Genomic DNA, 27,859 nt, shown 5'->3' with positions numbered 1-27,859 from the left:
TCAGCAAGCATGGTTCTCGAAGCTTCTATCAGTGTTCTGTTCTTTCTTTTAACAATTCCATTTTGTTCTGGTGTCCTTGGAATGCTGTACTGCCTTACAATTCCTTTTGACACACAAAACTTATCCAATTCTCTATTTCTGAATTCTATGCCATTGTCACTCCTAAAGACTTTTACTAGCAAGTCAAACTGCTTTTCAACTTGTTTTCTCATCTTTAGAATGTAATAAACAAGTCCATGTAACCAAGAAAAGTCATCTACAATAACCAAACAATATCTTTTATTTTTGAGATTCATGACTTTTACTGGGCCAAACAGATCCATGTGCAGCATTTGCAAACACTTGGTTGTTTTTGGACTCTTCAATGGACTAAAATGAGCTTTTATGTTGTTTTCCTTTTAAGCAGGAAACATAATGCTCAGGACAGGTGAACAATTTTTGAGGAAGACCTTGTTGATACATGTTTGTGGACGCGACTCGACTCGGTTCGACTTGGCTCGACTCGACTCGGTTCGACTTGGCTCGGTTCGACTCGGTTAGGTTCGGCTCAAGCCCGACGTCATGACATTCCTCCGTCGTGTGCCCCAGAGTTCGACACTCGAAGCACGGAGAGCCGCAAACCATTCCCGTCGCCACATCACCATGACATCATCATGATGATGTCATGATGATGTCATAAGTTGACTAAACACTTTGAATCTTCAAATGTGGTGTTTTACGTAAAGAAGCATGAAGCATGGGCCAATCAGAATCAAGCAACATAGGGCCCAAGCCCATTAATTGGCGAAACAAAGAAGAAGTTGACGAAACAAAGTGTTTCGTCAACAAATGTTGCCTTTCGTCGCTGTCTCGTCGAGCAATGATGTGATTCGCCAAGTCCTTTCTGTTTCATTGTGCTGTGACTATAAATAGTCTGTCTGTGGATAAGATATGTATGAGAACACAGAGAGAACAGAGACCACACACACGAGAGTTTTAGAGAGTTTGCAAAACATATTTGTAAACATTGCTTTGTAACCGAACCTTTCATACGTATTAATACAGTGGTGTTAATCGGTGAATATTGCGTGTTGTGTTTGTGCGTGTTCTATCTCGGTTTGCCTTTCCGGTTGGATTCCGCACAACCGGGTTGGTTAGTATACAAGGATTAGGCGACTAGATCCTCCTAGCCGGACCTACAAGTGGTATGAGAGCCTGGGCTCTTATCCTTGTTAAAACCGAGTGTGTTCTTGGTTTGTTTTTCGGGTGTTAAAGCTTATATTTTTCTGAAAAACTTCTGAAATTTGGGTTTAAGTTTGTGTTTTGCTTGGTGTTTTGTTAAAAACCTTATTATTTCTCATGTTCACTTGTTTATTGTAGGTTTTTATTAAACATATTAGCAAAATCTTGTGTTTGGAAGCTTGTGAGTTCACCGGAAAACTCATATTTCTGAGTTGTGTTCTTCATGTCTTCAAACTTTTCTTCATAAAAATAACCTTTTTGATCTTTGAGGATAAGATTTGAGAGTTGTTTGTGTATTGGGAAGGGATAACTGATTAAAATATTAGACCCATATCTTGTTTGGTGAAAAGCAGTGTGGGTAAGCCGAAAGGGGGTCTGTTGTGTCAGGAAGATAAAGTCAATCAGTTCACCAACCCCTGACATCTTTTTGACGAATCAGACTTTTGACGAAAGTGGTCTGATTCGCCAAAAAGGAAATCTTCGACGAAACAGAGTGTCAACGAAACACAAAGTGATCCGTCAAAGTGTGTTTGACGAAAGAGAAGGTTCCTGTTTCGTCAAACAAGTGTTGTGATGTGGGCTTGACTCTTGGGCCATTAATACATTTCGTCAAAGCCCAACAATAAATTACTTAATTTCATCAACTTTAAAAGGGGGCCCATATAACAAGTATTTGATTCGCCAAATTATCAACGCTCAAAAGGGACTTTCTGTTTCATAACTATTTCGTTAACTTGGGCCATAAGACAAGCAAGCCCAAGTGTGTGTGAATAAATTTCGTCAAAGCTCATATAAAATTTCAGTTTCGCCATTCTCTTGTGGGCTTTGAAATTTGATTCGTCAAGTGGAATTTCCAAAATCTAAAATTTTGTTTCGTCGAGGTGAGTATTTGGGCTCTTGTTTCGCCAAGCCCAAACCTGATTCGTCAAACCTTTTATTTCGCCAAGTGTTTAAAATTCAGTTTCGCCTAACATTCTGTTTCGTCGAAACACTTATAATTTTAAACAGAAGGTGTGCAAGTGTGACATAACAGTTTAATTTGAGTGTCATTTTCAGGTGATTATCTTTCTTTATCAAACATGAACCCAAGTTGGTGGGGAACTCCGGCTCCAGATAGTGGAAAATACACAAGTACAGGTTCAACTCCCTCATGGTGGGGTACACCGGCTCCCGATAGTGGAAAGTACACGTGCACAAGTCTATCACCTTCATGGGCCGAGTCTCCGGTATCGACATCTTCTCAGGGAAATCAATGGGCATTGGTATCGAATCAAACTCCGAGTATCCAAAGTATCTTACTGAGTGAAAGCGAAACAGGAAGTTTAAATCGACCTCCAAAGCTGATGCATTTAAACGAGTATCCGGGTTGGGCTGATAGATTCCGTACATATGTTTTGGGTCAAAATACAGAGCTGTGGATACGTTTCACCACAGATTTTGATCAAGCTATCGAAGTCGCCGCTTCAACAACTGCTAGTTTTGCCGATCTTCCAGAAGATCAAAAGAAAATATATGATCTGGAAAAGAAAACCTACGCCATTCTCACTCAGGCGTTAAGCAAAGACATCTATCATCAGTTTGTCAGCTTCAAGACTACAAAGAAGTTGTGGGACGGTTTGAAAACCAGGGGAGTAGGGAATGAAGCAACACGTCAATTGCGTCATGATCTGCTCAAGAAAGAATTCGACTGTTTCACGTGCTTAGATAAGGAGTCTTTGGGAGACATGACAAGTCGGTTTTATCATTTGCTTACTGAGTTGAATAATTTTGGTGTGACAACGACTCAAGCGGAAGTGGTGAAAAAGTTTGCTGATGCTTTGCCTCCCCAATGGAGTAGTTTCTTGGAAATCCTGAAGTATAACTGAGTGTTGAAAACTACAAATATCAACGACTTCGTGCAGCTTCTGGAAAACAAGGATCAGGAGGAAACATTAAAGGCGAAGAGAGTTCCATTGCCACAAAATCCTGAAATGTATTGTGGAACTTCCAATACTTCGTCTGCAAGAACAGGTCCACATGCTCCTTTGCAAACAGCGTTTGTCACTAGCACGGATATGTATGGCAATCCGGTGCAAGTTCCTGTAAAGCCACCTCCTACCACAGACATGTATGGAAATCCAATACAGCCACCTCCTCCTCCTCCTGCTCAAACACAACGTGCATGTTATGGAGGAACATCATCTGCTGGTCAACAGTCAAAGCCAAGTACAGTACAGCTCGACACTTCCAGTTTTTTCTAAAGTCAGTGTAGAAGTAGCTAAGGAACACATGGAGCTGCTTAACACTGTAGTGAGCGCGTACTGTGGGTTAATAGAAGGTCAGATTGGCAACATTAATCTGACATAAGAAGATTATAGGCAGATTGATAAAGAAGAGATGGACTTGATGGATATCAAGTGGGCCTTTGCGAGTGCTGTGAGAAGAGCAAAGGATTGGATGGAAAGTACTGGAAGAACCAGCTTGGAAAGCAAGAGAGACACCAAGTATGGGTTCGATAAACAAGCTGTTAAGTGCTTCAACTGTGGTGAACGGGGTCACTTTAAAAGGGAGTGCACAAAGCCAGCTCAACACGGGAATCAAAACCCCTTCAGAAACCAAGGCAACCAGCAGAACAGAAACAATGAGCGTACATTGGTGCCTGTCAACAACCAAACCAACCGGGCACTTGCAGTTCAGGTGGATGAAGGTTGTGACTGGTCAATCCAGTTGGGTGGTGATGCTCCCGATGGAACAACATGTTTTGCTCAGATTGTGAAGAAGTTAGTTCACACCAGTGGTGGAGAATCTTCTGCCAGTGGTGGTGAATCGTCTGAAGATGAAGATTCGTCTGGGTACAGCAGGAGTGTTAATGAAGAATCATCCAATTCTGGTGATGATCATGTTGGAGAGACATCAAATGCAACAATCGATGCAGATATTGATGAACTTTTAGAAGAAGCTGCAGCAGAAGCTCAAAGAAGATCTATTCTGGTGGATCAAGCTGCTTATACTTCGTCTTCTCTCCATTCAGCCTTTATGGCTAATGTCGACGGTTCATCAAGTCAGGTATGTGTCGATGAACCCACTGCTATTAACTGTGATGAATGTGATAGATTGCATGCTAGGTGTGCTGACTTAGAAGGAAACATGTCTGAGTTGCAAGCCAAACATGATGCTTTACAAGCTAGTTTGTTTGACTTGCAAGACAAACATAGTTCCTTGAGTGCTGAGTGGTGTGACTTGCAAAGCAAGCATGAGGCTTTGCTAGAGAAATATGATGTGACATTCATTCACAATCAGAAATTGACTGTGGATCTCTCAAAATGCACAGAAGCCAACATGTTTTATGAAAACCATGAAAAAGAATTTAAGTCAGTAATTGAGACCTTAAAGAAAGATAAAACTGAACTGACAAAAATGGTTTCAAGAAAACAAACTGATATTAATTTGTATATATCTCGCCTGGAGATTATGCAAAAGGAGATGGCTTGTGTGAAAACAGAAAGCGATGCAATCCAGCTTAAGCTAGACAGTTATTTGAGCTCTAGCTATGTGTTGGATCACATCATTGATGTTCAGAAGGAAAAGAGGGATGTCACATGCATTGGCTACAAGAAATGTCCACCACCAGTTAGACACAATTATGATGCCATGCCTGATGAAGAGGACAGGGTATTCTTTGAACCATCTGTGCCTCTAGATGTGAAAGAGTTTGCTGCAGGACTCGGATACCAAAAGGAAGTATCCTCAGATTCAGATGTGTCAGCAGATACATTTGTAAGTGCTGAACAGAATCAAGATCCTCCAGTTGTGATTGAGGATGCTGATTCTTCTGATGATGAATCTGATGATACTGTCCCAGCAAAGTCTGATGCGGTAGCCAAAAATGAGGACATACCTCTCGAGAATCACATTCTATGTGATCCCCCTGTAAAACCCGCTAAGACTGTTGCAACTGAGTCCTCATCTGCAGAAGAGCCGGAGAGTGTGAATTTACTGTACACTCTAGTTGGTGATGATAAAATTTACTCAGACAAAGATTTTCCCATTAAGAATGTTAATCAATCCTTAATCTGTAAAGTCTTTGAAAATTCGACAAGTAAGTTTTTGGGAAAGACAGGACCACGTGTTACAGTTACACAGTGTCCTCCTATTCCAAAGGCTGAAATTCGAAAACAATTTGGAAACAAGAAATTACCAACAGTGCCAAAACAACAAAATCACACCAAGCCCAAAGGAAAATCACCGGCTCAAACTCAAAAGAAGCCGAATCAGAAAAACAAGAATGTAAACTTTGTGAAATCAACGGGAACGGACAAAATTGAAACGTTTGAAAATAAATCTAACTTAGATTTTGTCAAGAAAGCTACTGTTTTGAAAAGAAATGAACAAAACAGTTCACAGCCTAGTACCTCGGGTTCACAAAGTTCAACATCATCGGCTAATCGATCACATGATACTTCGGGGTTTGTAGAACGAAGATCATGTTTTGAATGTGGAACCATTGGACATATTATTCGTAATTGTCAATATCTTCATAAGCAAAAAGAAAAGGTTGATGATCCCCGTGGCAAGACTGACCGTAAGCCATCTGTTTCCACAAAACAAGATCCCCGACTTGTAAAAGAAAGGGAAAAGAAACAGAAACGCCAACAGGTCAAGAAGATTGAGAAAGCAATTAAAATCGATGTGGTTCAAAAACAATCTGTTGCTGTAAAACCAGACAATTCTAAAACTTCAAACAATCAAGAAGTTAAAATTTTAAAGAAAGACACTGGTAAAACAAAACAGACCTGGAAACCAAAATCGGTTACTGAATCAGGGGGACCATCACAATTCACCAACCATCAAAGACAAGAAGTTATTGTCATTGATGAAAATGGAAGACCCAAGACCACAATGGCTTGGGTCCCCATCTCCAACTAATTCATTTGAGTTCATGTGCAGGGTGCTTCAGGAGGAACTGTCAGTAGTCATTGGATTGTTGATAGTGGGGCATCCAGGCACATGACAGGCGACATGAAGCTTCTCTACGACGTTAAATCTATTAGAGGAGGTTATGTTGCTTTTGCTGGAGATAAAGGTGGATATATAACGGGTGAAGGAATGATATCCAACGGGATTGTCAGCTTTGACAAGATCAATTTCGTGCAACAACTTGATCACAATCTTCTTAGCGTTTCTCAAATTTGTGACAAGCAATTCTCAGTACACTTTGATGCAAATGGATGTTATGTGCTGAAACCCGGCTTCAAAATTCCAAAAGAATGGATTCTCTTGTCTGCTCCAAGGATAAATGATTTGTACGTCCTTGATATGAGCCAGGCTATTACTACGTCTGCACAAGCAACATGTTTCGTTTCAAAAGCCACAGAAAAAGACACTATCTCTTGGCATAGACGTGTGGGTCACATTCACCTACGTAAAATGAATCATTTGGTTTCAAATGAATTGGTGAATGGTGTTCCTCTCAAAAATTTCCATCTTCAAGACGTCTGTGTTTCGTGCCAGAAAGGAAAGCAAACAAAGAAGAAGCACCCTACAAAGAAGATCAACACGGTGGCAGTTCCTCTTGAACGTTTGCACATGGATTTGTTCGGTCCTGTCAAGCACAAGAGTATTCGGGTGATCAATACTACCTCGTGATTACAGATGATTATTCTAGATTTTCTTGGGTAGCGTTCATGGCACACAAGAGTGAAACCTTTGGCATTATCAAAAACTTGATCATTCAGATTGAGAATTTGTATAAGTTGAAGGTTAGACGGATACGTAGCGACAATGGTACTGAATTTAAAAATCATTCCATGGCGGAGTTCTGCACTTCAAAGGGTATTCTACATGAGTTTAGTGCAGCTTATACTCCTCAACAGAATGGTGTCGCTGAACGTAAGAACCGCACATTGATCGAGACTGCTAGGACAATGTTGGTAGAGTCGCAGCTACCCATTCCATTCTGGACTGAAGCTGTGGCCTCTGCATGTTATACATTGAACAGAGTCCTTACAGTCAAAAGGCACAACAAGACCTGCTTTGAGCTTCTTCAAAAACGGAAACCAGATTTGTCTTATCTAGAACCGTTTGGAGCTCCATGCACAATCATCGATCCTAATGAAAAGTTTGGGGCAAAAGCAATTGATGGATACTTTCTTGGGTATGCCACCCCTAACTTACGAGTCTGGAATCTAGAGACTAAAAGAGTCGAGGAATGGTCTGAGGTCAGAGTACAAAGGCACACCTTGCCAGTCAAAAATCCGGGTCAACCTTGGATGTTTGAGTACGATGACTTCTTCAATTCGATCAATGTTGAAGCCGTTGAAGAAAATGTTGCGGCTAGGATGTTTTTCGAGAGTGACAATGCAACAGTTTCACCGGTGGTTCGTCCAATTCTTGTTAATCAAGAACCATCTTCTTCGGTGAACAATAATACTCTCAACAATGAGGATTTTCATGATGCAAACGAATTGAACGAATCTTCAGAGGATGATGAATTTCTAGATGCAGATCAGGAAGCTCCCACAACAGCAGTTCATGGTACTTCTGAGGGTACTCCTCCAGTGGATGCCCATAGAACAGTTGAGGCTACTGCATCATCCTCTTCGTCAATTCCGGGCCTTGATTTGGTTGTTGATCTTAATCTGAACAACCTGGGTATAAATGTTCCAGTTCCAGATAATCCAGAAACAAGGATTCATAATACCCATCCTCAACAAAACATCATTGGAAATGTGCAAAGTGGCGTTCAAACAAGAAACATGTTGCGAAATAACAACAATGCAGGCTTGTATGCAGCTATTCGAGAATCCGGGCAACAAAACGATTGGTCTTTCGCGTGTTATGTCTCACAGGAAGAACCAAGAACGTGGAAAGAAGCCTTGAAAGATAATGCTTGGGTTGAAGCAATGCAGGAAGAACTGCAACAATTCCAGAAGCTGGGTGTCTGGAAACTAGTAGAGAAACCTGCTGGATACAAGAAGATTGGTACCCGTTGGGTTTTCAAATGCAAAAAGGATGACCGCGGAGTTATTATCCGAAACAAAGCACGTTTAGTCGTTCAAGGTTTTCGTCAGATTGAAGGGATCGACTACAACGAAGTTTATGCACCTGTTGCATGTCTCGAAGCAATTCGAATCTTTCTAGCCTATGCGTCCTTCAAAGGATTCAAGGTTTATCAGATGGACGTGAAAAGTGCATTCTTACATGGTGTGGTTGAAGAAGAGGTATACGTCGAACAGCCTCCAGGTTTTGAAGATCCTATCCATCCCGATCGGGTTTGGTTGCTCAACAAAGCTCTTTATGGTCTTCATCAAGCACCGCGAGCTTGGTATGCAACCTTATCACACTATCTGCTGGAGAACGGTTTTCGAAGAGGTCTTATCGACTGTACTCTTTTCATCAAAGAACAAGATGGAGATCTTCTTCTGGTACAGGTATACGTTGATGATATTATTTTTGGTTCTACTAATGATGTCTTGTGTAGGGAATTCGAGCGCATCATGCAGGATAAATTCGAGATGAGTGCTATGGGGGAAATGACTTTCTTCTTGGGCCTACAAGTACAACAAACAGAGTCTGGGATATTCATCCATCAGACTAAATATGTTGGTGACATCTTGAGCCGGTTCCAGATGTCTGATGCAACGCCCATTGGTACCCCATTGCCAACTAATCACGGAATTACTCCTGACTTGAAGGGAGAAGCTGTTAGCCCCTCAAACTACCGCGCGATGATTGGATCTCTTATGTACCTCACAGCATCAAGGCCAGACATAATGTACCCAACGTGCCTGCTTGCCAGATATCAAGTTAACCCGAAGGCCTCACATCTTGCAGCTGTCAAAAGGATTTTTCGTTATTTGAAGGCGTACCCTGACACCGGTCTGTGGTACCCTAGGGATAATAACTTTGAATTGGTAGCTTTCAGTGATTCTGATTTTGGCGGATGCAAAATCGACGGTAAATCCACAACGGCTGGATGTCAGTTCTTAGGAAATCGCCTAGTCACATGGCAGTGCAAGAAGCAGACGTGTGTCGCTACATCAACATGCGAAGCTGAATACATTGCTGCCTCAAGTTGTTGCTCCCAAGTTCTTTGGATTCAACAACAAATGCGGGACTACAGTTTTGAATTCCTAACTACTCCTATTTACGTTGATAATTCTGCTGCTTTAGATATCACTAGAAATCCTGTGCAGCATTCGAAGACCAAACACATCGAAATCAAATATCACTTCATACGTGATTGCTTTGAGAAAAGGCTAATCGATGTTGTTAAGGTCCACACCGATGACCAACGTGCCGACTTATTTACCAAAGCATTTGACAAATCAAGATTTGACTTTTTATTATTGGTAAACGGCATTAAGGTCAAGCAAGAGTAAACCAACATCGGAAAATCATTTTTGTAAATATCTTTGTGTGTTTTAAATTTCTCTTAGTTTATTGATTTTAGGGGGAGTAAATCCAAAAATCGGAAAATCCAAAAACATCGAAAAATTTCAAAAACACAAAAACAATAGAAAAACAAAAATGAGTTTCCTGGAGAGCAAAAGAGAAAATGATAGTACATCGGTGGTCTATCCAAACCTCTTTAAACCTTAAATGAAAAACGATAAGCAGCTCTATATAAGATGTATCGGTAGGCTCACAATCATTTTAAAGTGTGCAGGGTGATATAAATCTTAATCGACTGAAGACCAGGTGGGAACCATTCATTGGCATATGGTCTTAGTACCGAAATTTCGTTTGCTAGATTGCCGAGGTTCTGAGATATTCGGTCTTTATGCTGCTTATCATCTGGGTATCATGGTTGTATCTTTTACCGAAAAATAACGGGGACGCAAGTCTAGATCTTCCATGATACTATACATACGTGTACATATTACATACTGCATTCGACCTCAATAAGTGATAAAAATCACATGTCCAAATCAAATAAGTGATAATATATCACATTTATCCGGGTGTCGAGTTCGTCTCTCTGCTGTACGGAAGTACTGACCTGTTCACGGACTTGCACCTGTGCCCTCATGCATATGAAAATCAAGTTCCTCATCAATAAGTGATTATATCACATAGGGCTTGTTTTCAAATCAAAATAAGTGAGTATCTCACAGCTTATACGGTCAAACAGATGATAATCGGTATACTCACCGGTAAGATGAACTCTCGTGCATACCTTGATACGGGAATGTGTCGTGATGTGGATGAACACCGGTCGGTAAGTATAAATCATACCTTAACGTATCCCCTCGCCATGATTACATCTGATAAGTTGAGCTTAAGTGGACAACAATACCGATAATTGTTATAGGATGCTTATCTTAATGTTAACTAACTGAACAACAAGAGTGTTTTGGCATGACCGTACACTGATATGATTCTCTTACCCTCGAAACTCGCAAAAAGAATGTCTGTATATATTTATTTACTGCTTAACTTTTATTGTTTTTCTTTTAAACAGTTTCGTCGTTTGGTGCATATCAGCACGACATTAGCGGTGATGTCGTTTGATAACACTCAAAGGATTTTAAATTGTTGTCTTTTAATTTCAAAAATACCAAAAAGATTTTAGGTGTGTTTTAATATAAACTTTATAAAAGCCAAAAAGATTTTATTTCTATCTTATTTTCGATCGTACGATGTTGGATCTCGAGTCTTCGTTACCTGAAACCTGAACGAAAACCGAATTGACTAAATCTTCATAAACGGTCGAAATTTGCAAGTTTTGAAAGTTAGAAACTAAAACTGATAAATATGTTAAACTTTCAAACTGTCGGACGGTGTTTGATTGAAACATGGCCATACGTGTGTCATTTGTTTATACTAAATATATTCCAGGCAGTTGTTCTCATTACGCGTTTAGATTTCTTGCATGTGCAGATTCTAAAGGCAAGGAGAACATGGTCGTTGACAAGCTTCGGAATGAAGACACGACGTGAAGGCACTCATGTGATGAAGTTGATCGAGTTGCCGCTGACCATCATAAACACCACAAGGATCTCAAGTTATAAAGATCAAGTCTTTCACGAGCATAACTCAAGGGGGAGTTTATGTTAAGGGGGAGTTTGTTAACACACTTCCTACATGATACGGGTAGTTTGTTGATACACTTTCTGCTTTCAAGACGTGAAGACTTTCAAGATCCTCCGACATTGAAGACAACAAAGGCGAATCACGCGAGTAGCGTCCAAGGGGGAGTTTGTTGATACATGTTTGTGGACGCGACTCGACTCGGTTCGACTTGGCTCGACTCGACTCGGTTCGACTTGGCTCGGTTCGACTCGGTTAGGTTCGGCTCAAGCCCGACGTCACGACATTCCTCCGTCGTGTGCCCCAAAGTTCGACACTCGAAGCACGGAGAGCCGCAAACCATTCCCGTCGCCACATCACCATGACATCATCATGATGATGATGTCATAAGTTGACTAAACACTTTGAATCTTCAAATGTGGTGTTTTACGTAAAGAAGCATGAAGCATGGGCCAATCAGAATCAAGCAACATAGGGCCCAAGCCCATTAATTGGCGAAACAAAGAAGAAGTTGACGAAACAAAGTGTTTCGTCAATAAATGTTGCCTTTCGTCGCTGTCTCGTCGAGCAATGATGTGATTCGCCAAGTCCTTTCTGTTTCATTGTGCTGTGACTATAAATAGTCTGTCTGTGGATAAGATATGTATGAGAACACAGAGAGAACAGAGACCACACACACGAGAGTTTTAGAGAGTTTGCAAAACATATTTGTAAACATTGCTTTGTAACCGAACCTTTCATACGTATTAATACAGTGGTGTTAATCGGTGAATATTGCGTGTTGTGTTTGTGCGTGTTCTATCTCGGTTTGCCTTTCCGGTTGGATTCCGCACAACCGGGTTGGTTAGTATACAAGGATTAGGCGACTAGATCCTCCTAGCCGGACCTACAGACCTCTTACAAGTCCCTGTTTTGACAAAGCAGTGATTGTCTTGAGATTTCTGTGCCCCAATCTCCTGTGCCAAAGTTCTGTCTCTTTGTTAAAGGCAGCTGAGAACAGACAGGCATCAGTCCTGGGGCTTTCTTTTGACAAATCAACTACATAAACATTGCCACTCCTTTGAGAAACAAGTTGGGTTTTTCAACTTTTTTTATTTCTTCAATCTTTTTAACCATTCTGGTCCAACAATCCTACAACACTCCTTATTAAAGAATGACCCATACCCTTTGTCACTCATTTGTGAAACACTAAGGAGGTTGAATTTCAGATTGTCTATCAGATTGACATTTTCAAACCTAACATTTCCAGACTGTACTGTACCAGAACCCATCACCTTCCCTTTACTATTATTGCCAAAAGATATATCACCCCGTCCATGAGTTTTGAATTCCTTGAGTAGGGCTCTACATCCAGTCATGTGCTTGGAGCCTCCACTATCTACATACCAAAGACTATCTAAGCATCCAGAAGCTCCCTGCACATCAAGTAAAAGGTTAGTTCAGGAAGGTCTCCAAAGCCAATAAGGCTTTGGATGGGGTCTTAACAGTGTCTGTGTTAAGTTCATGTGGATGGACAGTGGTTAGCTCAGGGGTTTGGACAATTTTTGAAACATTTTTCTCTAACCACTGCTGGGGGTTATTTCCCATTAACTGTTGATAATCAAAGGGATGCATGTTCACTCTTGGTTTAGAAGGCTTTTTGTAAACCTCATAAACGTGTGGGACCCTTGGGTATGGTGGTTGACCTTTATATCTTTGGTATTGGTTAGCAGGGGGTGCATCAGTCACCTGAACTTCTCTTTTGACATAGGTTTGGTTCAGCTGTTTTATAACAGCTGTTTTATAACAGCTGTTTGAACGGGCACAAACAGTGGTTGTTTCTTGACTTGTGTTCTTGATGAACTCATTGGTGTTTTTGAAATGTACTCTTCCTTTTTTACCTCAAGGGATTTCAGATACACACACTGCTGAGTAGAATGGTTTGGTTTACCACAGATGGTGCAGCTCTTTGAAGGCACAATGGTACTTGTTTTCTTAAGGTCATAAGCTTTTAAATGAAAACAATCTTTGGTCAAATGATTTTTCCTTTCACAAAAGTCACAAAACAAGTTTTTTATCTTTTCTTTTCTTTTCTTCTTTTCTGACTCCTTTGCAACAGAGTTTTCAACCACTGTTGGGATGTCCTTAAGAGGAATTACCTTGGCCTTAGGAGCTTTGACACCATCCACAGTTGTGAAGTCTATGGGTTTGAAATTTTCAAGGATGTCACACTCATCAGACCATGTGGGTTTAAATTGATATTTCTCAATCTTCTCAAAAGTTGAGGATCCCACAGATCTTTCCAAAGTGATTTGTTACCAAGTTATCTATTATTTTAACTTCTTGGCCATCCTTGTTTGTGGGTATGATTTTCACAGTACCAGTTTGATTTACAGCAGTGTTTTCAACTTGGTCATTTTTCCGAAACCCTATGCCAAATTTTACATTGCTTTCAAGCTGTTTTTCAAGCATAATCTCATAACCTTTGCAGGATTCCACCCATTTTTCACAGGTGATTTGGTTGGATTCCAACTCCTTTTTACAGACTTGATATTTTTCTATCATGGTCTGGAGTTGGTCCGTGGTTATGCTATGCTCTTGTTTGAGGCGACAAATCTCATTATCCTTTTCTGACAATTTGTTTTTAATTCTTTTAAATATTTTTCAAATTGTACTTCATCATTTAACAATCTATCTCTAGGGTTTTCATTCACCTCCTTAATGTTTGCAAATGCTATGATGCATTTGTCTGAACAAAGGTTTTTAAGAACCCGGGGTGATACCTTAGTTGCAGCCATCATGGGACAATCACAGACATGTTCACTTTCTTCTTGCTCTTTCTCTTCTTTTTCACCTTGTTTCTTTTCTTCTTCAGCAGACTAGGGGTCAGACAGTGGTTCCAACAGGGATTCTGAATTTTCTCCCAACAGTATTTCACCAGCAACAGCAGTAACCACTGCTTCAGCAATTGTATCCACTGTTTCTTCATTTGACTGTCCTTCTTCAGTTTCCAGCCCTTCTGGTATAGACTCTATTGCTACAAAACAAAAATCATCATTAGAAGCATCATTGGTAGCATAGAGTGCAAAATTTTCATCACCTAGCTCATCAGGTAAGCTACTCCAGTCAACAAAGCCTTGGGTGAAAAAGCTTTGTTGATCTGGTTGAATCACTGCTGGTGTAGCTTGTTGAGGTGCAACTGGTTGCGCTTGAACCTGAGGGACAGGGGCTTGGACATACTGAATTTGAGGAAAAAGGGTTTGGACATAATGCACAGGAACAGGGGTTGCAGGGTGTGCATAATGAGCAAAGTTTACATGGGCAGCATGGGCATATTGGGAATACTTCACAGTGTTTTGGTTATTTTGTGGTCTAGGGCTAGGGTGTGTGATGATAGGTCCACTGTTTTGACTCCTATACTCTCTAGCAAAATGACCTAACCTGTTGCACTTGTAGCATTTGATTTTTGATTTATCCAACCATACTTTTAAATTCCCATGCAACCCTGGAAATTTTCTCCCTGTTCTTTTGTAAAACTTGCTGGTTCTAACACTTAGCAGTGCAAGTTGGTGTAATATGTCCATTTCTTCTAAATCAGTTGGATCAAAATGCTGGAGATCATTGAGTTCAAAGCACAGATTGTCAGAATTCTAGTTTTCTCCATTAGCTGTAAAAGCATAATTGGATAAGTAAGAATCAGAGTTGTTAAAAGCTCCACCAGCTGTTATGTCAATGTAATGATCATAACCCTGATCCTTACTACTACCAGATCCAAATTCTTCCTGACCCAAAAGAGCTGTGCTATCAAATGAATAGTCATCTGCAACTTTCCCAGACTCTTGTAACTTCTTTTTCTGGTTCAACTCCCTTTTATAGGTCAGGAGTCTACCATGAAGCTGGGTTAGGGTCAGATCTTTGAACCCAACTGAATTCCTGGTTACAAAAGCAATTGTGTCCCATTTTTAAGGAAGTGACCTGAGAAACCTACTATTTTGTGTTGCATTTGGAAATTCAACCTTAACAAGTTTCAGTTCACTTATGAGACAAATAAATCCCTCAAACTGTTGTGTTAATGATTCAGCCCTAATGTGACAAAAGGTTTCATACTGTTGGTTTAAAATTTCCCTGTTATTTTCAATTACTTCTTCAGTCCCCGTAAACTGTTCCTTAAGTGCATCCCACAATTCCTTGGCACTGTTACAGTGTAACAGCCCAGCATAGATCTCATTTGGTAGTGCAGATGCAACGATGCTAAATGCCTTGGCATCCAGTTCAATTTTCTGAAAATCCTGGTCAGTATAGTTCTCAATTTTCTTAGGAACCATGAATTTTAGATCCTCAGCACTCGGAACCATTGGAACATGTGGTCCAAAGATAGCCGACTTCCAACATCCGGTATTATGTTGAGCTAGGATGTGACTCATCCTTCGCTCCCAGATGTTGTATTCAGATCTGACCAACATAGGTGGTTTGAAGAGAGAACCAACGCTATTAGTGTTATCCTGTGATTGTGACGTCATTCTGGTTGTTTTTCAGGCACTGAATAATCAACTTTGTACGTGATTATACCTTACTCTGTTTTATAACTAAAACCGAACAATCGAGAGTATCAATGAAATTTAGCTGAACTTTTACGTCAAAATGATTGTTAGATCAAATTTGACTGTCCGAGCTCTGAAACCAATTGTTAGGATATGAGTTTATTTTGATTGTGCTTGTTTGATAAAGTTGAAGATGAAACAGAGTTAAATGCAGCGGAATTAAATGAAACAAACTTTCAACACATAATCAATGAGAGAATAAGTTTTAGCAAACATGCTTGACATGAAATTGAATGATTGTATTTGTTACAAAGATCAATTACAATGCATGCATGCACATAATCTCCCCCTCAGCCTGAGCTCACAGTGATTGTTCGTACAGAATGACTTGGTGATGAAGAGAGCTAATAGAACATTATAGCGTACTGTTCTATTTATAGTACAAAACAAACCACTGAGCATCTTTTGGCTGACGTCACCATGAAAGTGACATCTAACCTCCTAACAACCTACAACCACTGACTATTACAAACACTGCTGACTAAACTACTGATTACAAATAATACAAAGAACAAACTAAACGACTACTTCTTCATTCCATTGTTATTGCTCCAGCAGTGCTTTGTGTCTTCCGCAGTACTTGAACCATATCAGTAGATTGAGCATCAGTGCTTTATCTTTAACAGTCTTTATGTCAATCAGCAGTTGTTGTAAGGGCAGTGCTTTGGGCCATCAGATGTTAGGATCACTTTCAAGGGGAAAGATTAAGTACAAACAACTGCTTATTCTGGATCCAATGATTCCGTTGTAGGGTTCAATCCCAACACTTATTTTATTATTTATTTTTATTTTTCAGTATTTTGGATTTAATAGTTTATTTTCATTTTTAGTGATTTTTACATCAACTAGTTTTATGCCCCGCCCACGTCGCGGGATGCTAAGCCAAATATTTCTCGACCAATTAAAATAGAACACTATCATAGTCATACTAGAAAAAAAAGGCAAGAGTGTAATTTTGAGGTCGGGGCAAAACTATAATTTGTTAGGACCAACGAGCGAGTGCTAGGCTACCATAGGTTTGCTAAAAATATTAGAACGATGGCAAGACTATACTTTTGATCGGTGAAATCATAATTTTGATTGGGGTAAAATCATAATTTGTCAAAAGTTAAAACGATAGGAAGACTGTAATTTTGAACTTGAGGGAAAATCGTAATTTTGACTGGGGTAAAATCGTAATTTGCCAAAAGGTACAACTATGACAATACTGTAATTTTAAACTGGGGCAAAATTTTAGTTTTGAACTGAGTGTAAAATCGTAAATATTTCGGGTCAATAGAGAAATGTCAGGCTTGCTATTCCCTGTCATGCTCTTTAAATATATAAGATACAATATTATTTTTTAAAATTATTTAATATTACCTACGGAATAAGGTATTGGTGGTAATCCGTAGCACAAGCACCCGAGACCACAACAGTTATCGGCAATCTGTCGGTGAATTGGGCCATCGGTGATACTAAGATCACATATATGAGATTTGATTTAGGTTTGTTTGGATAAAGGAAACGTGATTAATTAAAGTGTGACAATTGTGTAGGTGTGGAATACATTGTGTCTGATAGGATCTTTGGATCTTTGATACTTTGCCACATGAAGAACAGAAGCTGTGGCATTCGCATGATCATGAGGTTTTTTATTTACATTGTTTTTCTTGTTGTACCAACCACCAAGGACGTTGGGGGAGCTTTAAATTGACTTAAAAAGATCAAGACTACTCTGTTAACCTACTCCTAATCTTATATTATATGTATATATAATTTTATTATCTATTACAAATTGCGAAACCAAAACTTTTTTGTCGGGTTCATCGTATTGTCTTCTATAATAGCTATAAATAGTGGGTGTAAATTTTCTTATTTAAAAAAAAAAATAACTCTCATTACATATATAAAAATTCAACAAATTTTGGTTACCACAATCAGTTGACCCTTTTGACCCCTCCTTTGTTCCGCCCCTGTTTGAATCAAACGAAATACATGTATTCCTATGCTGAATAATTATCTGGTCCAGGTGACATCGGGAATGTGGGTGAATCCAGGTGTTCCGGAGATGATTCAAAAGTCCGAGCTTTAAAACATTGCGCATACTTATGGAAAGTTTTGGTGCACTTGGCAAGTGGATAGAGGTAAATATCTGTGGGTGATACTCGTTTTTCTATTAGTGTATTTTGCTTCTCGAGTACAGATCTTCTGCACCTATACTTTTTAATATGATAAACATAATAATTATACCATTACTAAAAAGATTGTGTAGATTTGTGGGGTTCTGTTATATTGGTGCCCTGTTAAATCTTGCAACGTTGTAATTGTTGGAGTTAACCTTAGTAAATCTTGCAACATTGTGATTGTCGGAGTTAACTGAGTGCCCACTCTAATGATGTCACCACAAGTAGTAAACATGGGCGTTATAAAGCTGGAGTTGGTGCGCGTGAGGGATAACAAGTTTAATATATCAACTGAGGAGCTTAGGAAACAAGGGGCCAATTTTGCAGTGTCTAAGCCCGGGAATGCACGTGCGGCGGATTAGTGGATGCACACTGGAAAGGGTTTTGCAATCGACATAGAACATGTGGAAATGAAAATGTTGGAAGGGCCGAAGTATCCATGATTTTTTTTTTTTTTAATTTGAAGTACTAATTAGGTGATATTATGCCATGGGTTACTTTGTATGTTCTCTTTTTCTATGTTGTTAAAATGGATTGCATAACACAAAATATTAATTTGGTTCAAGTCTAATGGTGTAGGGGCTAAGTTGTCAACTCTCTATTATTATCTTTAGTTTTCTGTTACAAACAGTTAAAAGTATTTTAAGAGATTAGAAGAAAAGGTTCTTAGAACCTTATTATAGGGCGTGAAATGACTTGATAATGCCCCCATCATCACCTCGTAGGCTTTATAATGTCTAATGAGAATAACAAAACTGGAAAGTACTGATGTAATGAGGCCATTAAGGGGTTAACCATTACATATTTTTAAGGGGCGTTATAATGCTGATATGGCGGAAAATGCCTCTCAAATGGCTGGCGTTATAATGCTGATATGACGGAAAATGCCTCTCAAATAGCATTAACCATAACAAATAGCTTTATAGCTGACTTTTCATATTCTATGGTATTCTTTAGATAAATCATTTGTAACTGATTCTTTCATTTCAATGATATCAATTTCAATGTAACTAATGAGCTAGTTTCATCTATGCATTATTAAGATAAGATAGGCCACTTTTGACCCATCAGATAAGATAGGCCACTTTTGACCCATCGAATACAGTTGATATGTTATGTTTTTAGGTAATCTTATTTTTCCAATTCTATAATTTATCCATTAATTTGAACTTACAAATACATAGCTCATTAGAAATACATCCCTCTGAACTTGTTTACAAAAGCAGGCTACATTACCAAGTATATGCCATAGGCATGTGAAATTATTCTCAACTAGATAAGATCCTATGTAATACCAGAGATTACAAAACACTTTAGTATAGTAGATATGCTAAACCTGTAGAGTTGGTATATTGTTAAACTTTCTTCCAATACACCCTACATCCATATAGCATTAGCATTGATGAGTAGTGGTCTAAGCTTGCTTTGCAAATTGAGGCTGATCAGCTCATTAGCACCACCAATAAGCTTCTTCCCTATGAACACAGCAGGCACACTAGGGTTGCATCCAAACTCTATTAACTCTCTTTCTATTCTACTCCCACTAGGAAGCTCATCAAGCTCATATATCATAGGGTTAGCCCCGAATTTTCTAATGAGTTCTACGATCGAGTGGCTTATAAAACATGTTGTTTTGCTGAATACCACAACTGGATTCTCAGACAACAGACTTGCCACCGTGGTCATCTTTATATGTATGATGATTAAGGCTTTTGGAGTTTCACTATGAATGTACAAAGGTTGGATTGTGTATAGTTTGATCCCCATTATAGTGTATTTATACATGTTTTTAGTTGGTGATGCGGGATTCGATCCATGCATTAGGATAATTTCTGAAATGGCGATGGTATGCATGGTTACTTTGGATTGTAACCTTGTCGTTACTTGTCTCATGTAACATCAAATCACAAATCTGAATATTTGAATAGTGGTATGCACAATGTGACTATGCTACATGTTGAGTAAAGCAAATAAGGACAATATAACCATATATATTAATTCTTTATCTGAATAAGGAACACTTTTAACGGGACTTGATTCTTGATGTTCCTTTAGTGATCTTAGAATGATCGAAAAGTAGTTGGTTAATGTAGGTTTTAGCATGTGTAAAGTCAACACAATCATGATCAAGGTAGGTTAATGGATTAAAACGAGGTTGGTTGAAATGGGATGTTTTTAGTTTTTCTTTTTTTTTTTTTGAACGGCGGGATGTTTTTAGTATAAGGTGAAAATGAGATACTTGTCTTCATCAATTAGTTTAACTAGTTTTTTACCCGACACGCGTTGCGGCGGCGTCATACCTGGCGTGATAATGTATAAACCATAATCAACTCAACTCGTTTCCAAACTAAATTTACGTCTGTTATAGAATTGCGGATTCACGAAAAAAAACTTACATAATAAAAGAAAATACAAAAAAAGATAAACAAAACCCGACTCATTTCCAAACTAAATTTACGTCGATTATACCCTTGTGGAGTCACGAAAAAAAAAAAAGCATACACATAAAAAGCACAGTGAAAAATCTGCCCAAAGAGACCAAGCAAATTCGAACTCATATCAACAGTTAGGCCTAGAAAATACTAACCATCTGGACCAAAGCCAAATTACATACCAAAACGCATTTTTAAGTTACTTAAAGTAAAACCCAAGTCGGTTGGCACAATTCTATTGGTCACCGACATTGTCTTTTAAAGTTTATATAAATATATTGTTATTGTGTATTATATTATTATTATTATCTTGGAGGCCCTTACTTTTTGGTGGCTCTAGGCCCATGCCTAGGTTGCCATGCCTATGGAGCCGGCCCTGATTCAGGAATAAATACACTTGGTTGATTCCATTCATCGATCTATACATTTAAATAGCTGAGGCATGATGGTGCTTTTAAATGTGTGCCATAACCAAAATTGTTGTGACGTTGCTACAAGGTTATGCACTTCTTTATATTTATTAATGACTTTTAGTTTGCAGGGATGTCTTTGGGTACATATTATTGTGGGGAACTTTGTTTGACATTCTTTATTCTCCATGCCACAAAACTAGAATATAGAGGGGATTGTAATCTACAAGGGCATATCTTGTACGTTTTATAAATGCCATTTTCTGGATTCGAAAAGAATACAAGTTGATAACTCATAAAAAACATGAGGAGCTAATATTATTCGGACCTTCGAGTTCGAGATAGAAAATGCCATAATCGGTACAGTTGGCTTTTGGGGACGTTGAGCGTGAGTGCGTGACACGGTGTTTAGCTTGCTAAATGGCTCAGTTGAGCATCACTTTTATTAATTGGGGACGTTGAGCGTGACACGGTATTTTTTTTTTTTTTTTTTTTAACTTTCCGCATCTATTTAAAAGTTGAAAATTTACCACTGCTTTTATATAAAAATCATTACACGTTATATCTAAATTAAAAACAAGCAGGATCTACAATAGCTTGATTTAATATAAAAACAAGCAGGATTTACTATAGCTTGATTTTTTATTGTATTTTCATTATTAGAATAATGAATTTCTTTACTTAGAATGTAATTTTTTAAACCCCTTGCACTACCATTTAATATTTTTAAAACACCTTAGTAACATGCTTTCATATACTTATTCTAAAGCTTTTAATTCACAAAATGTAAACCGTCTCTCTGGTGATCATATGTATTCACCTCTGATTTAATGTCGGTTCAACTCCAGTATGCGCCCATTCCCCTTTTATTTTCCCACCTTGCTTTCTCTTTTTTTACATATTAATTAATAGTTAAAGTTTAATTATAAGTGTCGCCGGTTCCACTTCTATAAACTCTTGCACACACCGCTAGACATATCTTCTCTCAAGTTTTTTCCCACCTTTTCATTAAAACCAACATAACCGCTTCCACATGTTAGCCTATCACGGCTCCCACATTTTGATTTTTACCTAATTTAATTAAATATTTAACGCCACCTTCTCCGACGGTTATGTTGCATGAGATATGAGAACAAGTAATGAACCGACACGAATGTTGAGATTCTCCTAACCGTCTCCAACAAAAATCTTTAAAATCCGATGAACAATCTCCCAACTTCCCGTTCTTCAACCACCACGTTATCGGTCTCATTCCAAACCACAAAAACTACCGTCACTATATGTCTGACATGATCTTCCGTGTTGGCTGCTGTCAACATTCAAGATCATGGACGTCGCGGCAAGATCAGCGAGGAAGATCTCAAAACTTCATACACAGATGCCGATGATGATGTAATCGGTTCGATGTTGCCGGTAACCGCAACGTGTTGGAGGATGTGTTTAAGGCGATGGATGGAGACGGTGACGGAAGGGTAGAGTTTGGAGATCTTATGAGTTATCTTGGTCTGCTGTATTAGAGGGCAAGAATCAGGCTAGGTGGAGATGGTGATAATGGCGGCTTATGTTATATGTTTTTTTTAAGATACTTGCAGTTTGATTGTTGAAATGTTTAGACGGTTTGTAACTGTCGGAGTGAAGTATAGGCGCCAGATTACCGTCGCTTCTTGAAAGTGTCAGAGAGTGAAGTATGTGTCGCTTAGATTACTGTAGCGTTTTTATATGAAACGAGATTTCCATATTGAAATCTTGCATAGCGGAGGAGAATGGAGAGAAGTCGAGGAAGACAACTTCGACAAAGCGACACAACACCTACAATAACAAGTCGTTAGTGGATCAATATTAATCTTCTATTGATAAAATAAAAGGAATTTGTGTGGATCAATATTAATCGTTCATTGAAAAATGAAACGGAATTTTGGAATTAAGGTTGGATAAAAACCCTGTTGGATGATGACGGTCGTCATTATACAACTATTCGGTCGATATTAGCGTTAATCCTTAGTAGCAAGTGAATTCTTATCATTTTGTTTGATTTACGTTTTATGGTTTCTACGTTAAATTTGATTCCGAAGATTGGATGTTAATGTGTTCCTTTATTGAATATAGGTTAAGTATTACTTTCATGGATGAATTTCTGTTATGAATGAGTTTGCTACTTGCAATTTGATTTTAGTTGGTTTTGTGAAGAAAGTGGCCTAGATATGAATTGCAAAAATTGTTAGAATTTTTAAGCAAACATTTGTATTGTTTTGTGATGATTTTGATGCTTCCTCTATGCTTTTTAGTTCTAGGTATCATACATAAAAACATATAAAATATTTTCATATTTATTTCTCGTATTTATGTTAAAATCTTCCTTTATTTCATGTTGACAAGAAAAGATTTCATACATTGGACGATTTTCTAATGAAACTTGCTAAATCGTTAATTCTATTGTTTCACCCGCAACCAAAACGCCACTTGATATATTTCCGTTTCTTTTGATGTCATGGAATATGACTCATGTTTTTCTTTATTTACTGGAATTTGGACATAAGTGTGTTTTGTTTAACATGACAATAAAAATACTTAGATAATTAGGATTTTTTATATTAAAAGTAGTGTATAATATTGTGTTTCCTTACTAACTTCTAATAGTTATACATGTAATTTTATTTTATTTTATTTTTATTTTCAAAACGTAAATTATGATTAGGTTTGCGTACATAAATCTTTTGTTTTCGCGATCAGGATTGTGTAAATTGTGATTAGCTTTATGTGATGTACTGATTTCATTCCATGAATCTCTTAGGTCATGTGTAGTCATAAAGCCCTTTTGTGGGCGTTATGCGACACGTGTCGTGCCACGTCACACAGGGGCTTTATGTCACTAGAGCCCGTAGTCATAAAGCCCCTACCTCATCATAACCAAAGTGTAAAATGCAGGGACCAAAGTGTAAAATGCAGGGACCAAAGTGTTTTAATGCAGGGACCAAAGTGTAAAATGCAGGGACCAAAGTGGAAAATGGAAACAACAAAACGCCGTGAAAAAAGTAGCGCCCTCCCCCCATTTTCATCTCATAAAGCCCCCCGTAATGGTGTTCAAGGGCTTTATGGGGCTTTATGAGGTGAGATGGAGCCCCACTACACAAGGCCTTATCTATAACATATTTAATATATATAATTTAGGTGGTCATTATTTTAAGAACTATGATGTTTTGTAACGTATTGGAACGAATCAAAGGTGAGTCTCATATTAAACATTTCAATTCCAACTTAGACTAGAGGCTAATTGGTTTTTGTTAACAAATGAGAAATTATAATCAACATTCTGCTGTAACGCGCGAGTTTGCGTCTACTCGTAATATACATTTTTAATCTATTTCATTTGTTTTTCTTTTGATAACTTGCGCTCTTGAACTTTTAAAAAATGAAATAAGGTTGTGTTTAGTTCTTTATAAATTTTGTTTTCTTTTTATAACTTGTGCTCTTGAACTTTTTAAAAATTAAATATAAGGTTATCTTTAGTTCTTTATAAATTTTGTTGACAACAAAATTGTATTAAAAATAGTGTATTTATTTTTTGAGTGTCAGTATCGTGTCGATACCCTGACGCACCTCACCGACCAAACATCGATAACAATATCGTTATACTAAAACGATATTTTTTTATGATTTTCGATCGATGTAAGACACATGTCATTATCCGTTTGGGCATATTATAACTTTAGATATTTGGGTTTTTTCTTTCGGTTTTTATAATGAGTGCGGGTATCATAACAAGCCGAATGATACTGACTGAATTTTCATCGGCATGCCGTGGAACACGAGTAATCCCACACGTTATGTATTATAAAATAGAGCTACTATGAATACTACATTAACCTTTAAATGTTTTTTTTCTTGTAATTTTATATATATATATATATATATATATATATATATATATATATATATATATATATATAGGGGAAGGTTCAAATGAAAACCACTAGTTATTGTGAAAACTCGAAAACTAATTAAAAAAAGCCAAAAAAAGATACAATTTTTTTTTTTAATTTTTTTTTTGCAATCAAAATTTCGCAGGTTTTTTAATATAAAAAAAAATTCAAAAAAAAAAAAAAAAAATTTTGTGTAGTGCACATGTGTAATACTGCAGATATGTATGTGTACTACACATGTGTATTATTACACATGTGCACTACACAAATTTTTTTTTTTTTTTTTTGAAAAAAAGTTTTTTTTATATATAAAAACTAGCGATTTTTATAAAAAAAAGTTGAAAAAAAAATTTTTGTGTGTTTTTTAGGCTTTTTTTGTTAGTTTTCGAGTTTTCACAATAAAAGTGGTTTTCATTTGAACCATCCCCTATATATATATATATATATATATAGGGTAAGGTTATTGTAAAAAAGGTTAAAATGTGAGAAGTGTGAGAAATATTGTGGAGGTGACATGTGTCCTAAATCTAAATTAATTCAAAAGGGTATACAAGTAATTTTATCATTGATTTAATTAATTCAAAACCTTCCATAACCGCCACCCTAATTTATAGGAATACGTTTTTTAAAGATCTCTATAAAACACTACGAATAACACTGCAAACACCATTTAGCACATATATAACACAATTCAATAATTATATAACACCATTCAATAAGTATATAACACTCTTCAAATAGTATATAACAACCATTTTAAAGATCTCTATAAAAACACTACGAATAACACTGCAACTACCATTCAACACGTATATAACAACATTCAATAATTTATAACACCATTCAGTAAGTATATAACACCATTCGATAAGTATATAACACCATTCTAAAAGATCTCTATAAAAAACTACGAATGACACTGTAAAATCACCATTCAGCACATATATAACACCATTCAATAATTATATAACACAATTCAATAAGTATATATAACACCATTCAATAATTATATAACACCATTCAATAAGTATATAACACCATTCAATAATATATAACACTATTAAAGACACTGCAAAACACCATTCAATAGTTCATAACAATGTAATAAGTACATAACACTACAAAAAAAGATATAACACTACACACTATAACACACTATGAATTATATATAACACCATATTACCCTATTATAACACTGTATAACACTACAACCCCGTAATGGTGGGCGTCTGAAACAGCAACGACACGATGGGGAGTGGTCGGACCGGTGGCGAAGGTGCGACAACTTGAGTGATTCTCGTTGGGAACCGATCAGAGCAGGTGGGTGGCGTGCGATGGTTATTCGGTGGTGTCCAGCAGGTCTGATTCGGAGATGTTGATGCTGTTGTATCGATGATGATGATTCGAGATGTAAACTGATGATGATGAATATTCGAGATGGATTATTGATGACGATGATCCGGATTCAGGAAGAAGGAGGAGGACGATTCGAATTCTGGAAGAAGACAGAGAATTCGTAATTTTAGGGAATTGATTACAGTTTCCTATTTTCAGGTGGATATAAAAGACACAATTGCCCATACAGTTTTCAAATCAGTCCAAACTAATAAAAACATTTTACAATTTGGTCCCTATTGATCTCAACCATTAGATCAAAAGATCTAATGACTGAGTTTCTTTCTTACCCTTCTAATAATTTTTGGTCTTTTTTACAGGAACCTCAATCTATGTATGTATATATATATATATATATATAGGGTAGGGTTCTAGAGTGAACAACCTCCCAAAAGTGAAGTGAACTGTGTGAACTGATCTGGACCCTTGATTTCCTTTTTGGTTGTTAAGGGTAGGATTGTAATTATATAAAAAATTAGATTTAAATCATTATTTTAATAATTGAATTTAGTTACATCTTTCCTATTTTAAATTCATTATCCACAATATCTTTCCTATTTTAAATTCATTATCCACAATATCTTTTATCTCAATTTTATTTTTTCAGATTTAATCACCAGAATTCAAATTTTGATTTTTAAGATCAACGTAACCTCCATATTTCAACGGTATTCACATGTACTTGGATATAAATAGAACAGTATGCATATGTACTCAGCATCGTACATATGTGTACAGTAATTCACAAGTGTACATCAACATTCAATACAAAAAATTCTGAGATATCACAAAAACAGGCGATATACACATGTGTACATCGCATCAAAAACATGGCAAACTCAGAATACACATGTGTACATCGCATTTAAACAGAGCAAAATCAGAATACACATGTGTACATCGCATTTAAACAGAGCAAAACCAGAATACACATGTGTACATCGCATTAAAAAACAGAGCAACATCAAAATTGAACAAAAAAACTCAGCAACTAATTTCGTCGGATCAATGCTGGAGAGACCAAAAAAACTCAGCAACCTCTATCGATTCCAACTTCATCATCGGCGGCGAAGATCTGAAAGACTCAGCAACGATCCGGCGAAGATCTGGACCACCATCAAAGCTTGATATCTTCGATTCCGGCGATAAAACGACGAACATTAGTTTTATTCGATTCTGGCGATAAACATCAGATATGGCTTCGATTCCAATGATAAAACGGCTGTGAATGTGAGAGACCACCGTCGAAAATTAGATCAGGACCACCGTTTTATCACCGGCGATAAACATCAGATCCCGCTTTTCTCTTTCTCTCTCCCTTTCTCCTGCCGCTCGATCTCTCTCTGATCGTTGTTCTGAGTTGTATATGTGCAGTATAGAAAGAAGGAAGGTTGGGGGGTTATGTGGAGTGGCTTGCCGGAAAAGATGAAGAACGAGATGGTTGCTGGTTTACGGGGAGAAGATGAAGAACGAGATGGTTGGTGGCCGGCGGTTGATGATTCCTGATCTAGGGTTGAATATATTGATTACTTGATTTGTGAGAGAGAACGGGATTTATGAAAGCAATTTAAGATGGAAATTACACATATACCCTTTTTGTATTTAATTAAATGGAAAAAAATTAACCACATAATTACCATCATGACACTCATATAAATCTCAAGATCATAAAAATCAAGGGCCCAGAGATCAGTTCACACAGTTCACTCTAGAGAAGTTGTTCAC

General features: G+C 37.7%; 1 protein-coding gene and 1 pseudogene across 1 annotated transcript; one reads left to right on the top strand and one right to left on the bottom strand.

Moving 5' to 3' along the window:
• The window catches only part of LOC110913409, a 35,817-nt pseudogene extending 17,397 nt beyond the window's left edge, over positions 1–18,420 (top strand).
• Positions 18,421–19,354: 934 nt separating this feature from the next.
• Positions 19,355–19,744, bottom strand: LOC110913410 (monothiol glutaredoxin-S1). Its single transcript, XM_022158242.1, has one exon. It carries the CDS (start codon positions 19,742–19,744, stop codon positions 19,355–19,357), a length of 390 nt encoding a protein of 129 aa, XP_022013934.1.
• Positions 19,745–27,859: the final 8,115 nt, after the last annotated feature.

Source organism: Helianthus annuus, chromosome 15, assembly GCF_002127325.2.
Source record: "Helianthus annuus cultivar XRQ/B chromosome 15, HanXRQr2.0-SUNRISE, whole genome shotgun sequence".
In the NCBI taxonomy this organism is placed as follows: Eukaryota; Viridiplantae; Streptophyta; class Magnoliopsida; order Asterales; family Asteraceae; genus Helianthus; species Helianthus annuus.
This window is presented reverse-complemented; position numbering and strand designations above follow the sequence as displayed.

Coding starts and splice junctions, on each gene's coding strand:
- LOC110913410 (XM_022158242.1), bottom strand. CDS start 19,744: ATGGGGATCAAACTATACACAATCCAACCTTTGTACATTCATAGTGAA.